We start from the raw sequence: 15858 nt of genomic DNA, 5'->3' as shown, positions 1-15858 counted from the left end.
CCTCACACACCCAGCTGGCAGGGTCCACTGTGTGCTATTTGGACACACGTGTGCATAACTTACAGTGCTACTGAGGGAGAACACTCAAATTGCTACCTAACATATAAAATAGAAAGGCATCAGTTCCCTGTACCTATGGAAACCAGCAACACCCGATGGGACTTCCACCTTCTAAACCTAGAAGGAAAGAGATGCCATAAACCCAGTAGCAAAAAGCAGATAAAGCCTGCTTTTTTAAAGTGTACCTGGTGTTCACAAGTAGGGATTTAACATTGGGTGCTCATGTCAGCATAGCCTCAGTGGTTGGAGCACAGCCCTAACGTGACCTGAAGCTACGGCTCTTCCTTGCACAGCTGTGCTCCTGCTGCCTACTGCTCCGGGCTGGCTGGTGAAATGGCTGCTGCAGAAGATGGCTGGCACCATCAGGCCCGCATCCTTAGTTCACACACAGCACTATGTAATATCAAAGGCCTTTTCATTAATTATTTTTTACACAGTGCAGAATTTGGGACATGCTATTCAAGGCTTCAGGCTGATGAGGGGTGAAAGATGAGATATTTTCTTAATTGCTTAATGACTTGGGAGACACTGTGCAAATGAGGGCTGCACGAACAGCTAATATCTCCTGCTTTTTATGTTTAATTTGGGTGATACAAGAATGAAACAGCATGGCTTTATGCGTTTTGGCAAGGAAGAATGGATGGGGAAACACTGGCAGAGCAATTACAGGAAACTTGAAACATGCCCAGAGTCAACAAGATGACTTAACATTTGTCCTTTTAAGAATAAATGCTCATAATGATTACTTGCAGTTCAGCAGATAGTCTTCAAGAAGGAGCAATCATTCGAGGTGCAATAGTTAATCCTGAACGACTGTGTCTTAAACACACTTCTTAGTTATTTTTGAGGGGAAAGGAGGATGGCAGAGCACGACTGCAGACCATTAAAAAGTGACCAATTTATATTGCAGTGTTTCCTTAAAAGGCTTAGGTCATCAAATGCATTTTTAGAAAGCTGTATCTTTAAATCGATAGCAACCAAAGCAAGACTGAGGAATATCTCAGCTGGAATCACCCACCGGGTTGTGAACTCTAGCACATGCTTTCCAATGCCACAACACTCCGAACCAGACAAGCCAGAAAGGGATTTTCCACTTTTAAGCATTTTTAACTCTCGCACACTGGGATTTCTTGAAGTGCTCTGAGATGAATAATAAATGCTCAGAAATATTCCAGACCTCTCTGCACTGTAGAGATAAGGATGCTGGCTTTCCACGCAGGCTTTCCATGCAAACACAGCATATGAGTGTGTTAAGGTCAATATACACATTTGAAATTGTTTCATTTTAAGTGATGTTCTTCTGAGGATAGGCACCGTAAATCCTCGCATGAACTCTGTTTCCATGTCTTTTCTTTTAAAGGAAGTAGGATATTGTTTTCACTGAGAGATGGCTTTTTTCCCCCCTCTCCTTGCATAGAGAGAAAGGTAATCTCAAGCTCCCATGACAATTAAAGTCCTGCAGGAAACAGAAAGCATTCTTCCTTCAGCAGCAGTATTTGCTTCCTTTCATTCAGATTTTTTTTAATCTTCTCGCAAGCAAATAGCAGTAGCTATCAGACCAGAATATTTGCCTGGAAAACCCACTCTAATCCAGAGCAACGAGTGTTATGGTAGGATGTAATTATTTTACAGGGCAATTTCCCTTTTCTAGCAGTGCTGGGACTGCTCTAAGGAGATCACTTCTGCAGGGAGGAGAATTAGCTGCTGTTGCTGAAAACAGAGATGTATCTGCACTGAAGCTAAACCACAGGATGGGCAGCAGGTAGCTGAAAGAGGTTTTGGAGAGAGAAAAGGAGGGAGGAGAAAAAGCTGTGTTTCATTTTTTCCTTTAAAATACACCAATTTTATTATCCTGAGATGTTCTCCTGTTTATATACAGGTTTATGATTCTTGTTTTGGAGTCATTTTACTTTCCTTTGAATCTGAAAGACGAATATAGACCAGCAAGTGCCAAATCCGGGCTCTCAGGAGACTTGTATCTATTCGAAACTTGTGCATTTTCAGTACTTGGTGAGTAAGGGTAACCAAATCTTTTCTGACATTTACTACTCTTTCTTGAAAACCACAACTTTCACTGAGAAACAATATTTCAACTGGTCCTGTGTCATTTATACTCTGGCAAACTTACAAAACTATTAGAAACTCCCCTTGCAAACACAACTTTTGCTGATTTCATATGGACCATTTGTTGTTTTGTCTACAGACAAAAAAAAAAAAAAGTAAAATAAAATACAACCACCCAATTATTTGTCCTACATTTAAACTCTTGTTAAAGGGGCAAGAAGAAAGAATAAATGCACATGGAAAAATAAGAGAGGAATGTGTCAGAAGGCAGCAACAGCAGTAAGAGAAATCAAAAGGAGATTAAGAAGAGAAAACTGTGTGTCATCTTGCTGTCTGCATACTTAGAGAATTCCGATTCAGACTCGTCTCCTGGTGGGCCTTTCATTTTGTTAGCTTCAGGCTGCCACTGGAGATAGCCCTCAGATGGAAGTTTTCAGCAAAAAAAGAAAAGCTTTGCTTTGCTTTACCTTATTGATCTGAGACCATACAGAGACAGGAAATGCTATTCTGGCTCAATTATTCACAACAAAGCAAGCAAAGGACTGTCAGATTTTGGAGGGAGAAGAGTGACATATTGAAAAGAGTGACACAGCAACCCAGCAAATGGGTGGTCATGGGAATGGGTCACCTACCTACAGAGCCACAGTAGCACTGTGCCCAGAACATCCTGATTTCTAGCAGACTCTTCAGGAGTGCAATATTCACCAATTAATAATTTGCAGATAAATTTTTTCCCTCCCTTAAAAAATCTGTTTGTTTTTCAACATCATAACTGTCCCTTCCCCTAAAACACACACAGCCATGCACACACATGCAGAGTGAAACTCAGGAAGTCCTTTTGCTGTTGTTCCTGTTTAATCCCTGTAGGACAAGAATTTACTGCCTGCAGAAACTCTGCTTGGTGTTGAAGAGAAGGCCTTTTTCTGGCTTTAGGTGCCAATCAAACACTACTCCTAATTTAAAGCAGTTTGGGATAGTAAAGCCAATCACTGAAAGCTTTGGAGGGTTTGTTTTTTCTTTTTTGTTCTTTTTAACATAGGAGCTTCTTTGAGGAGCCTCAGGCTGAAATGAGAGGTTAATCAGTCAGTGATAGGAATACTGATGTATATCTCAGCTTAGGTGCCCACCAGAAAAGTAAAAATAAAAAAAAATAAAAAAAAAGTTGCAAAATCTTCGGTTTAAAACACTGTTTGTTGGTTACCCTTTAAAAATAAAATACCCGTGTTACTGCAGCATGACTTAGGAGTAGGGTGCTTAAAGCTATGTTTGGAAATCAGTCTACCTGGTTTGAAAGCTGTGTGTCTGTGCTTGAGTTAGAAGTAATGGCTAAGGATATGAGAACTGCAATTGTTCCTAAATCTTCCTTTATCCTGAAGCCAGAGTTGCTCAACTTTTTGTTCCTATCAACTCTGACAGAAGAAAAACAAAAACACACCTATCATTAATTTCTACTTTTGTCACTTTCTCATACTTTTACCCTTTATGTTCCCATAGAATACTTTCCCCTAAGTGACAAAGAAAATGCACTGCACTACATTCACACTGAAGTCCCATCTTCATTTTAGCCTTCTATCCACGCTCGTTTTTTAAAACCTTTTTAAAACCTGATTGTGATTCTATTCATGTCTTTTAACACTGAATTTGCTGCTAGCTGCGTTACACAAATGGAGCATAAACAAAATTTGTACTCTATGTTAAGCAAGTTAAGATGGTCTCAAGGTGTCACAGAGTTTGGAACAGCCACACACTTCTCCACAGACGAGCTGAACAGAAACTAAAGCCTGACAGCACACCCATCTGTCTTCAGGTTTGTCCAAGTGTTTCCCACAGGAAATACTTCAGAGTCAGTAGCACTGGAGTGGAGCTCAGTGACCCTTAAATGCTGCATCTGATGGTTACACTTTGATTTTAAAAACAACCAACCACCAAGCAAGAAAAACCAGCACGTGCTCTTAAACTCTTAGTGCAGTCTGTCAGGGGGAACAAAGTAGGTATGTGTAAACAGAAATCATTTCAGCTGTTATAACAAGCTCATTAAATTATCTCAATCCTCTGAATACTTAAGAAAACACCATTAATTTAATGACTCACACTAGTTCCAGTCTGCTAAGCAGTAGATCACAGTTTAAGTGCTGGTACACTCTGAGAATACACACAGGGAGCAGTTCTGAAGTGATAAAGTTTTAAATTGAAAATTACTTGGTAGGAATTTTCAGTTTCTGATTTTTATTCTGTCTGCAAGCCAAACAGCAGGCAAAATTAGTCATTCATTCTGAATAGCTCCTAGAAAGTGCTTCAAGTGAAAGGTCTGTGCAACTTCTGTGCTTTGCTTCCTCTAAGCTACTGAAAAATCAACCAACTTAGTAAAAGCCAAATTCATGAAGCTGTTTATTGACAGGACACAAGTAATCCAACTGGCAGAAGGTGATGTGTGTGCAGCTGAGATGAGTTCAGAAAGCTCCTGGAAATGCACTGCTTTTCACCTGAGCTCTGATAGGAACCTCCCTCCTGTATGACACGCTCAGGTGCTCAGCACCATGACACCTTGTTTAAGCAGTCAGTGCTTGAGGTTTCACCTATTAGCTATCAAGCAAACTCCAAGAAGTGCTCATATTATGCCAGGAAATACAATACTCCTCCACAAGAGCCAAGGAGTCTGAAGCAGTAATACACTATACAACATTCAGCATTTTTACTCTCCTACCGTTAGGAAATTTGCCAAAGATGGAGCACTGTTAGGAAGATAACTCCTGCTTCAGCATCTTCATCTGAGCCCCACACAGTGACACTGTGACACAGTGACAGGCGTCTCAAAAACAGCTCATCCACATAACAACAGCACGTATTCTTACCTATCATCACCTGCCATCTCATCTCCTCACCTCCATCTTAACCTTTTTAGTTTTGCCAATTAAAGACTTTCAGATTAATGGATACAGCAGGATATATCCATAAATACGTTCCACTTGCACAGATGTACGCACAGACTTGTATCACTGCTCTCACCCACATTCTCCTGTTTTCACTTCTGCACTGAGGCAACATATATCCATACAAAATACAAAAACACTCAGATCCTTCTGCTGAGAACTGTAACTCCAGGAATTTTCCTCACGACATACGTTGCTTTAATAAAATAAAATTACTTTCACTATTAATTGCCATGCAAGTTGTAATCAGTCACAATGCCAGGTCAGTTGAAACCACCTGTGGTGCAGCATCCAATTGTGGCAGGGTTTTGGGAAGGCAGTGTGTGCTGTACATCTGCTGCACATGTTTTGGCATTCACTGACTGCCTTTGGCTCCTTTAATTTTCAGAGTAAGGTTGGTCTCTTTGCACAGACAAGATAAAGCCATGAAAATCTCACTGCCATATCTGAACATGGGTGGGGTGAGCAGATACAGAACTGACACCTACCTCAACAGCAGTCCTGGAAACATTCCCAAAGTGAAGGATATAGAAGTAGTAGAGAAAACTGCATTGATTAATGCCACAAAGTCCTCACAACACACAACTGGCAGAAACATCTCATTAAAAACAGAGTGAAAAAGCACAGTTCACCTTGGATACATCACTCACAGCTTCACCTAAGAAAGAAGTCTTTCAGAAAACAACCCTGATGTTTTGATTCTAGCCATATGCACATAAAATTTCCATTCCCCAGAGTATTGCTATCAGTTTTAGAACAAAAGGAGAGGTTTTTAAAGACAACGAGACATGACTTCAGACACACACAGACAATTTTCAACACGCCTGTGTGAACTTTGCACATTGTGACAACAGGGACGCATGAAAGCTTTCAGTCACAGCCTTTAGGTGGGTTTTGTTTTTTTCCTTTTAAGAACTTAATTTTAAAACTAACCCCGTTCGGTGGTTAAGTGCCTAAAGGTTACTTCTCCATTCATACCTGATACACAGCTAGCAGATGGCTAATGGATTTATTCACTGCACATTTGTAAAAGGACACTCATCACACAGAATTCTCCAAGCCAACCAGCACCATCCAAAATGCTGTTCAGACAGAGTAAAATGGTTGCTGTTAAACCTTTTAAGATCCAGATTTAAAACTGCTTTATGTCCTGTAACATGCTACAACCTCCACAACAATTGCTCTTCTATAAAAAACAGCTTCACTTTTTTTTACTGGTATTTGTCTTTTGTCTAAAAATATATCTATAACAACTAAAGAAGAAACTTTTCCTAGGGAAGCAATGGGGTGGGGAGGGGGGGAAGCTGTTTAATATCCACTGGCACAAACGACAGTTTAAAACGCCATGCTTGGATCTCCAGGGATTTAGATTTATTGGCATCTTTACTCGCTGGGCCTTGAAAGCCTGCAAAGCCAGCCAGAAAGAACAGTGTGTATATACTGAGGCAGAAAACTTTGCAACGATGGACATTTTTCACTGATGAGTTCTGTTTTTCCAAGAGGATGGAGCGAAGAACTGTAAATAACATGTTGGGCAGAGGTTAAAAAGTTATCTAGCTTTTTATAGGCATCTTTAAGATTTCATTGCTTGCCCAGTTTCTGGTCTTAATCCAATCACTACAAATGTTTCACTTGCATGGTTAACTCCTTGCTTACCTTTATTTTCAGAGTTGGCGTTAAGATTGCTTGAGAGAAAGAGCACACAGAAGAGCAAGCAAGAGACAGCGCCATCAGATTCATCTGTAGCAAACTAAAAGCATTCTTCCAGTTTAAACATTAGGAAATCTGGACAGGAGGCATATGAGTACAGTTGTAGAGTTACATTAACATTACAAGTGAAAGAAAAAAGGGAGAACAAAGGAGACTGGCTGGTTACTGGAAGAACAACAGCTATCAGAAAAGAAATCATGCCACCTTAGCTGTCATTATAGGGGCAATGAACATTAGTGCTTCCCCCACTTTCCCTTCTCCCAGTGGAACCTATGTGCTGCACTGGATGACAAAAATAATGGAAATTTCTATGCTTATTTAGCTAAAACAAGTGGATTCTCTAAAAGCTGCCTTATCTACGTACAAACATTCTGTCTGCTTCAGATACAGACAACAATATCAGCAAATGTAACAAAGAGTGAGAGAAAACAGTCATTCTCTTCCACACACCCACTTCACAAATTGAATTTCACTCACAGCTTCAGAAAAAAGTTAGTGTCACCTCATTATGTGTCTTAATTAACCAAATTATAAGAAATCTAATTTTCATTTAAAAATATTCTAGACTTGGTGACAATGCAAAAATAATCTCACAGATGTGAGTTGTATTTAACCAATGCAAACATACCTTCCTGCACCTGCAGGATGCCCACCTGTGATCACAGATGAGTTCTCTGCCTTGTGGTGCACTGCACACTCATGGACTGGTGCTCAGAATTCAGCACCCACCTCTGTGCCGTGGCATTGCTCCACAGAGGTGATATTTGAAGGAAGATTGAGCAAATTAACAAAAACCAAACAGGAACAACATCAAGGAACAATGGATGGGAAAACACTCATTTGGTTTCACTCTGCAGTAGTTCAGACTTATACCACAATCACAAAATAACTGCCTTATACAGCTGATTTTGTTTACAAATTAAGTCACGGGATTATGAATCATTTGGTTCAGAAGGGATTCCTAATGGGGTTATTTATTCCTGAGAAGCTTTCCACACAAATATCTCTTCACCCACACCAGAAATGGTTTCCTCACACAGCTGAAGAACAATAGCTTTGTAATGACATTAGGCAGGAACGTAGGCAAAGCAATGAAACACTTGTTAAAATTTCAGAGGCAGCAAGCTGGGCAGGCAGCACGTTAGCTCCAACACATCCCCAGTGCAGAACAGCAAGGTCATCCCTTGTCTCGCCTTAAGGAGGGGTGCTGGGTGACCTGCACAGCCCCGACTCACACAGCAAAGCTTCCCTGCAGCACAGGGGCTCCTAGCAGCATGCCAGGGCACTGCTGACAGTCCTCCTTCCCACCTTGTCAACCATTTCAGCGAGGAGCTGGCTCTCCTGGCAGAGGAACAAAATGTGCATGTCTTGTACTGAACTGTCAGTAGAAAGCTGACAGTAAGAATTTGCATTGACTGAATGGCACTTGTACTAAGTAGTAAGCTCTTTGTAAGGGTCTCAGCTGGGGCCTGCAGAGTGAGAACAGACATCTCATAGATGGAACAGGCCATCTCCTGGAAGGATTATGTCTTTTCGAGTAGGTGGGGACTTAACCATCCTCTAACCAGATAGCTCTACCTGCCTACCACATTACAGAGCATGAGTACATGAGACTGATGACATCCGTTGTCATTATGCTGTCATTTTTTTGTTTTATCCAGCTGCACAAAAGGTCAGAGTCAATGGTGGAGGTCACCTTTTCTAGACACAACTTTGTGTGCCGCCAATTAAATGCTACTAACTTTAATCAAAGTGTTACTAACTGTTAGAATCAAAAGTTTATTTTTTGTATTTCTAATGAACCCTAGAAGTATCTTGAGTCCTTTATGATTTCTGTTACCTTGTAGTTGCATAAAAATGGCATCCAAAACTCTCAAAAGCAAGAAGAGCGAAACTGAACAGCCAAAGCCCTTGTGATTTCTGGGATGTCACTTGAGTTATTTTTTTTTTTTTTAAACCTGATTTGGCATCCTCTCATTCTCATTTTCACACAAATAGAAGTGCTAAAAAGACCTTTTTTTTTTTCCTTTTTTTTTCTTCTTTTTTCCAAATTGCAACCAATGAGCAAGCTCAAATACACCCGTTAGTTCTTTTGGACCCCTATACATGACTGAATACCAACTCCAACCTTGCTGAGGCAGAACCTCAGCTCACACAGATTCACAGCAAACTCCTTTGAGTTCTTCCCCTTCTTCCCCTCATTCAAATGGAACTATTTCTCTTAGGAGACTCGTTTTCCATGCAGCAGATGTCTCGGAGCTGGGAACACATTTGCCAACTGAAAAGACACACACAATTGATGAGCAGGAGAAGAGTAACCCAGATCTATCAGCAGCCAGGGACAGAAAGAAAAGCAGAGCAGCTGAAGTTATAGGAGAGCAATCTTGGACTGATGTTGCCTCTAGTTTCAGGCTTTTCCAAACAAACTGAGGCTACTGTCAAGCTACCCATGGCCCTGGGGAGCATTTGGGATTTCTTTGGGTTAACACCAGTAGCAAACAGGCTGGATAGAACAGAAGCCTGGAATACCCAACAGACTTTGTTTCATAATGGGGACCATCCTAACAGGTTTCATTCTTCCCTTCAGTGATATACATCCAGTTTTCTCTGCCACATCATGCGGCCAACAGACATTAAAATGCTGTAGCAAATGTTGCATTTTAATTCAAGTTATGGAAGTCATCAGTGCTGAGGTGATACTTCAGGAGCTGGGAGAAAAATAAAAGGTCTGTATCAGCTCAAAAGAAAATTCCATATACTGAGTGCCACGTTCCTGACAGTGATCAGTAACATGTCTAAGGGCAGATATAAAACCAACTGAGGCATACAGTGAAACTTCTGTGATACAAATTCCCAGCTTCCCCCTCCAACAATGCTGACAAACTTTTCCCCTACGATTTTACACTAGAGACTTCATCATAGCCTTCATTTCCTATCTCTCAAATTCACCTATCTAGCTCCAGTTGTACAGAGCCCCAAACCACAGTCAGTCCTTGCAGCTTGCTCTCCTTTTCAGAATCATTTTCGTCTGGAAAGACTGAGATGTAGCTTCCAGGATCTGAAACACAGCTAGGGAAAGAACCAGCTATTTGAGGAAAGCAACCAAGTATGCACTGCCTATCACCCTCTTGTTAGGAGAACTGCCACTAGAAACCTGCAGCTCTCATCCTTCAGCTGCTCGGTGCTCAGGTCTTGCAGGTCTGTACACCAGAGGTCTGCTACCAGTGCCTGCTTGCACCCAGTATGAACACAGGAAGCTGAAGGAAATCACTGCTATCTCAGCTTGGGGATCCCAGTGGGTGATGCTGCCTTTGTGTGATCCTGTTTATTCAGACACAGAACGAAGAGCTTTGGGGCTGCAGCAGAGAATAAACATACCACCTCTCTTTTGGAATCAAAAATAGAACAATTACCCTTAACAGTTTGCAGCCTTGCAAGATTTCATGCACATGAATGTCTGCACTATATAGAATGTGTGCATGCAGAGTTTTCATATATTTACTTATGTGGAGAACAGCTACCAAAATTGGAAATCAAGATCTTTATTACTGGAAAATGTGCCAGGAAAATACAACTCCAGTGTATTAAGCCATATGGAGAAGTTACTGAGACACTGAGCTCAGCCATCAAAATGCTTCTTCCACAATCACCACCCACACACAGACTGATGAATACTCATCATCTGTGCATGAAGTTTCACTTTGTTTTATTAATGACGGCACGAAATCTGAATAAATAAAAATGTGCCCTGCTATATAAAGCAATGTTATGGTGGTTTTTTGATTTTTGTTTTTCCCCGATGAATTAATTTCTAATTTAGTTACTATAGAAACCATTCTGAAGCCCTCTTCGTTTTCCTGCATATTTACACACACAAAGAAGAGGAAAGCTGGAGTGAACCCTGACACAGAGGTTACAGAGAGAAGTGCAAGTGGTCAAACCAAAACTACTTCTACTGAAGCACTGCTAGAACTCCTGCAAGTCTAACTGCAATCATCACTGCACCAGTCCTACAGCATTGGGGCTGTTCTCTTTCGTTTGGGAAGCAACAGGGTACTGTGAAGCAATGAGCACGCTCTACTTGAAACATAAAAAGGCCAGTTCTGCACATCCTGGCATCTCCTGATATGTCAAATAAGAGGAAATCAGGCTAAGCAAAAGTCTTTTTTGCTCATTCTAAAGACAGCAAAAATAAAGAGATTTCAGTCGCAGCTGAGTGACAGCTAACAAGTTAGACAACAGACTGACACACAGAGTCAGACGTGCAGTCCTGCAGTAAGAGTGAACGGGAGACAGTTTGCCCTGTGTTTATTTCTTTTCATACAGTGCTCTCATAAACATTTCATAAATAATTCTACTAGGAGTATGCATGATTTATAAAATGTCTGGGAGGAGCAGGCTGGCACAGTCCCTGCTCGTCTTCGAGCTGCTTAGCTTTCTCTTGCACATTATTGTTTGTACTTGTAAAAACAAGCCAGCTGTAATTTCAACAACCCTGAATCTGTCTGGTCAAGAGACTAACACCACCATTGCTACTGGCTCCAATAAAGTATAGGATATGGTATTGCTATGATAAATTATATTCAGAAAGCCACTTAGACATTCACTTAATTCTTTTGTAGCATGAAAGCTAAAGAGTTCTCAAAAAACCAAAAATCAAACTCGTTATATGGAAGCAAACAGACATCCTACATGAAGTGTTTCTGTTCAAAATACCCCAGGGAAGGCATTCATAAGCTTAGGTTAGCCATTTAATTTCTAAGATTATGTGACTGCTTACTTGTGTAGCAGTCTTTGGAGTTCTTGTTTTATCACCTGAGTCTGTAAGCGAAGACAGCAGTGGGGCCAGTGGGCTGTGCCACCATCTGGCTGTGGTGGATGACACATAGGTCTATATTCTGAGCACTGACCCAGATGGTGCAGCACATGTGCTTTGCTTACCACTGCCAGCCTAGGAGCTCTGCATGGGAACGAGCTAGTTGAGGTTTAACCCAGAAAGGTTTTTCTTTCCAAGTTGCTCACAGGTTTAGGTTTGTCCCACTCTGGAATGTCAGATGACATTAACAGTTTTTTTCATGTGTACTTGTTGCCATTTCTCTCTCAGATCTGGATTTTCTCACTGTGCTATGTTTGTGTCATCTGTATTGGATTACTGCCACATGTTCTACAAGCATTGCTTGAAGAGGATTTTGAAAATATAGCTAGTAGAAAATGACATCACCAAAATATTTAATCACGCTAAGCTCATTATGTATATTGTATCTGTTAACAGCAAGAGTAATCTGCGTGCCTGCAGGAGTAATCAAGATGTTAGCACCAATTCACCAGGACCCCCACAAGCTGTGCCAGCCATCCCTGGTTATGCTGTCACCACAGCAGAGCCACACTGCAGAACTCGAGTCCCCAGTGTGAAATGTCTCATACCTGATTGCAACATTCTAAATGCAAAACTTGGGGCTAACATTGACCTATGTCCAAGCTGAGGCCATCACTGTCACTTACTTCCTCACTTTTCTAACAGTGTTGCTGGTGTATTGCACCAGGCTAGCATTATCTTTCATTGAAAACTATCCTTTATTTCAAAGAGTTTATCAATCCTAGCATTTTCATCTTTCAGAGTATAAAAATACCAATATGAGCAGTAAAGAATGATTGTTCTATAAAATAACAATGGAAAACATGCACCTAGGGATGCAATGGAATCTAAATTAAATTATCTAGCACTAGCATTCAAAAACTAGATATCATTTAAGTCAACCAGTGATCTCTCAATGTGGTAATTCACAGTTGCAAGTAGAAACATTCCCTTATACACAGTACTGAATTCCTCATTCCTCAAACATGAAAATACATTCTTGACACTTAATGCTGCGATGATGAACAAGTCAGCCATGATCATGCAAAACTCACACGTGACCTTAAGAATGATGAATAATTTCATTAACATCTACAAGAATACTTGGTCAGCTGGGCTGGAGTCAAGATATTCACAGATGTCAAGTGCTAATCACAGTGCAGGATTCTCAGAGAGAATGCAGGCACATACTGAAGGACAACGCCATGCAGTCATCAATCGGGCCGCTGCTGTTTGGTCCACAACCTATCAGGCTGGCAGTAGTTGTTAATGAAATTTTTTTTCTAGAAAGACAGAATGACGTTATTCTTTTCACAGATAAATCCAGGATATCATTCTGAACTGCTGTCGATATCCCTTAGTTGTTCAGCCCAACTGAGGGACTGTAAGCAGAGGAAAGCACAAGAAGTTCGTGCAGAGGTGCTAACTAACACAACATACAGCAAAGATGAAGACAGATGTTAACAAGTATAAAATGGAAATAAATTTCAGATGAATCAAAATATCAAGCTAGGCTATAGCATTGCATGGGTATGCAGAGGCAAAATTCTGTCACTGCAATCACAAGAAACCACATCATAGTCCAGAAACAAACAGAACATTTCTAGGTCCTTCCCACACACCACAAGCCACAGAACGGTTACAGAATCCTATCACAAAAAAGCACAAAAAACTAGAACACAGCACAGAGAAGCCACAGATACTGGAAGACAACAGCAGTGCATTGGGCCTCAGTTGCAGCAGGGAATTTGGTACGTAAGTGCACATAAAAGTCTCATAAGTATGATTTCCTACGTTACCCAGAGAAGCAGAGACCACCACGTAGACTAAAATATATCACATACACAGGGACAGTCTATTAGACAGCACTGCTGCTGTGCTGTGTGGCTTGGAAATGTTCTTTTTCTGAGCTAAAATATAAAAGCAGAATGCAAGAGCTCCTTCCAGCTCCTGAGATTTCTGAGAGCAACTGGCACTACTTGTTGAACTTGAGAACTAAAAGTCCATTTGAGAAAGAGTAAACAAGAGGATAATTACAATTGATAGAATTATAATTTTTAGAGAGTTCTCAGCCATTAAGTACATGGTAAATGATGTGTAACAGAAGTGCTGACACCTCTCAACATATTCAAGCTCATCAGAAACAACCCTCTCATGTGTTGCCCTCCATGAGGAGAAAACCCAGCAGAAACCTCTATTCTACAGTTCTGCCTTTTTGTTCACTAATTATGTAGCTCATTTAACATGCCTTTCCCAAATTTTACATTACCATCCTTTCATAAGTCTTTCGAAAGAGAAACAGGTGTTAAAATGATAGCTGAGAAATTAAGGATATGTTTATCAACGGTACAGACTTACATTGAAGAAATTGGTCTTGTTCCTCTCGCAGAAGAGCCCCTGTGCAGGCATGTGCTTCAGCTGCTGCCAGGGCACGCCGCTGCCCAGCAGCACATCACGGGCCCACTGCAGGTTCTGTGGAAGAAATGGGGCGGGTGAGTTGCAGGAAGGTAATGCCATCGCTTGTTTTGATTTAATGTCCTACGTATTGCAGATTGCTGCTGTTCCAGCAGCATTTGTGGATGTGTGGTTTGGGGATGATGTCCCTCGGGGAAGACAATCCACCTTGCTTCTCAGAGTGAGCACTCAGACTGCTCAGCTCCAGCTGAGGATCAGTCAGTTCCCTATAGCTGCAGAATGCCACCTCACATCATAGACTCATAGAATGGCCAGGGTTGAAAAGGACCTCAAAGATCATCTAGTTTTAACCCCCTGCTATGAGCAGGGTCACCAACCAGCAGACCAGGCTGCCCAGAGCCACATCCAGCCTGGCCTTGATTGCCTCCAGGGATGGGGCATCCACAACCTCCTTGGGCAACCTGTTCCAGTGTGTCACCACCTTCTAAGTGGCCATCCTCCTAGCATCTAAACTAAATCTCTCCTGTCTTAGGTTAAAACCTTCCCCGAGGTTAACTACCAGCAAACCCACCAGCATTAAGGTCAAACACGAGAGGTAACCACTAAGCTTAAAACTGTGGCCCTCTTTCATTGGGCTGCTTAATTCAAGCCTTTTATCTTTACTCAGCCCTCCATGTAATTTTACTTGATCTCTTTGGAAAATTCTGTGCCTATCATCAAATTTGGTTAATGCTGCTGAATGGATTCACAAAGAAAGCATTGCTAGGGGAATAAATGATAGACAACAATCACAGATTTCTAAGAGCACTACCTGAGAGACGCATGTACATCTCTTGTTGGTTGAGAACTAGGGACAGCTGTTGGCTTTGGGCAAAACATAGTATTTAGGATTACCAACAGATGGGACAATTATCAATTGCAAAGTTTTGCTGACAGTAGTTTTGATTTGCTACATTTTTTTCTATCAGTATTAGAAAGTAGCATTGGAGTTGCATCACACTGAGGATGGTTTGTTTTGGTTTGTTAACTTCCTTACAGAGCAGACAAAAGAGAGGAAGCCATTTGGTTTTATAGACACAAGTAAGTGCTCAATTCAGATTTGTTTTCTAGGGACTGGAAATATGCTTCTGTGAATCTGAAATGTGATTAAAATGATGTCCATCTGACAAGTATACTCCACCTGCAATATCACCTCGATACTTGTGCTGTTGGTAGCGAAAACCTTAGCTTGTTTTCCAGATGATTTTCTCTGCAAGATTCTGATGAAACACTAAAAGCTCTGCCTAATCATAAGTGCTTTGTCCTAGTGACAGCAGTCATGCAGCAGTTGCCAATGTCTTACAAAACTGGAATATCCCCTTTAGCAAAATGCTGATCATGGATTCACGTGCAAGAGAGCTGAGCATAGGAAAGATTATCCAGATATTTATGGATGTCAAAAACAGTTCATTCAGAGAACTGATGAAGGTGTTTAGCTACAAATGTAGTCCTGAATCCAAGTTTTATACTGAAAATATCAAGAGATCATTAAGGGCAGTGTCATGCTCTGGTGATCTGCTATGCATGTGATACTGACCGTTCACAGGCATGTATGTTTATGGCACATATAATTCATAGGCTTTTATTGACTATGATGACAGTGACCGAGGCGAGAGCAAAAAGATCATCCAGACAAATGGGATAATTATCTGGGACCTTCGCACAATCAAAACTAACGAGAATTTAAAAAATGTAGTTACAGACTTTCCCCTCCCCTTCTCCTTAAATCAGCACAATCAGTTATTCCCACTAAATACGCCTGAACAGCTCTTCCAACTCATTAGA

General features: G+C 41.1%; 1 protein-coding gene across 5 annotated transcripts in view; it reads right to left on the bottom strand.

Moving 5' to 3' along the window:
- CABIN1 (calcineurin binding protein 1) overlaps window positions 1-15858 on the bottom strand; it is a 93672-nt gene that overhangs the window by 42859 nt on the left and 34955 nt on the right. For all 5 annotated transcript variants that reach the window (XM_085238168.1, XM_085238163.1, XM_085238165.1 and 2 more), the window contains exon 30: window positions 13978-14091. In XM_085238168.1, coding sequence (XP_085094294.1) covers window positions 13978-14091 — 114 coding nt within the window. The remainder of the gene's footprint in view (window positions 1-13977; window positions 14092-15858) is intronic.

The sequence above is a fragment of the Meleagris gallopavo genome, chromosome 17 (genome assembly GCF_905368555.1).
Source record: "Meleagris gallopavo chromosome 17, MGAL_WU_HG_1.1, whole genome shotgun sequence".
Taxonomy (NCBI): domain Eukaryota; kingdom Metazoa; phylum Chordata; class Aves; order Galliformes; family Phasianidae; genus Meleagris; species Meleagris gallopavo.
Note: the sequence above shows the minus strand (reverse complement) of the source record. Positions and strands in the feature narration are given on the sequence as shown.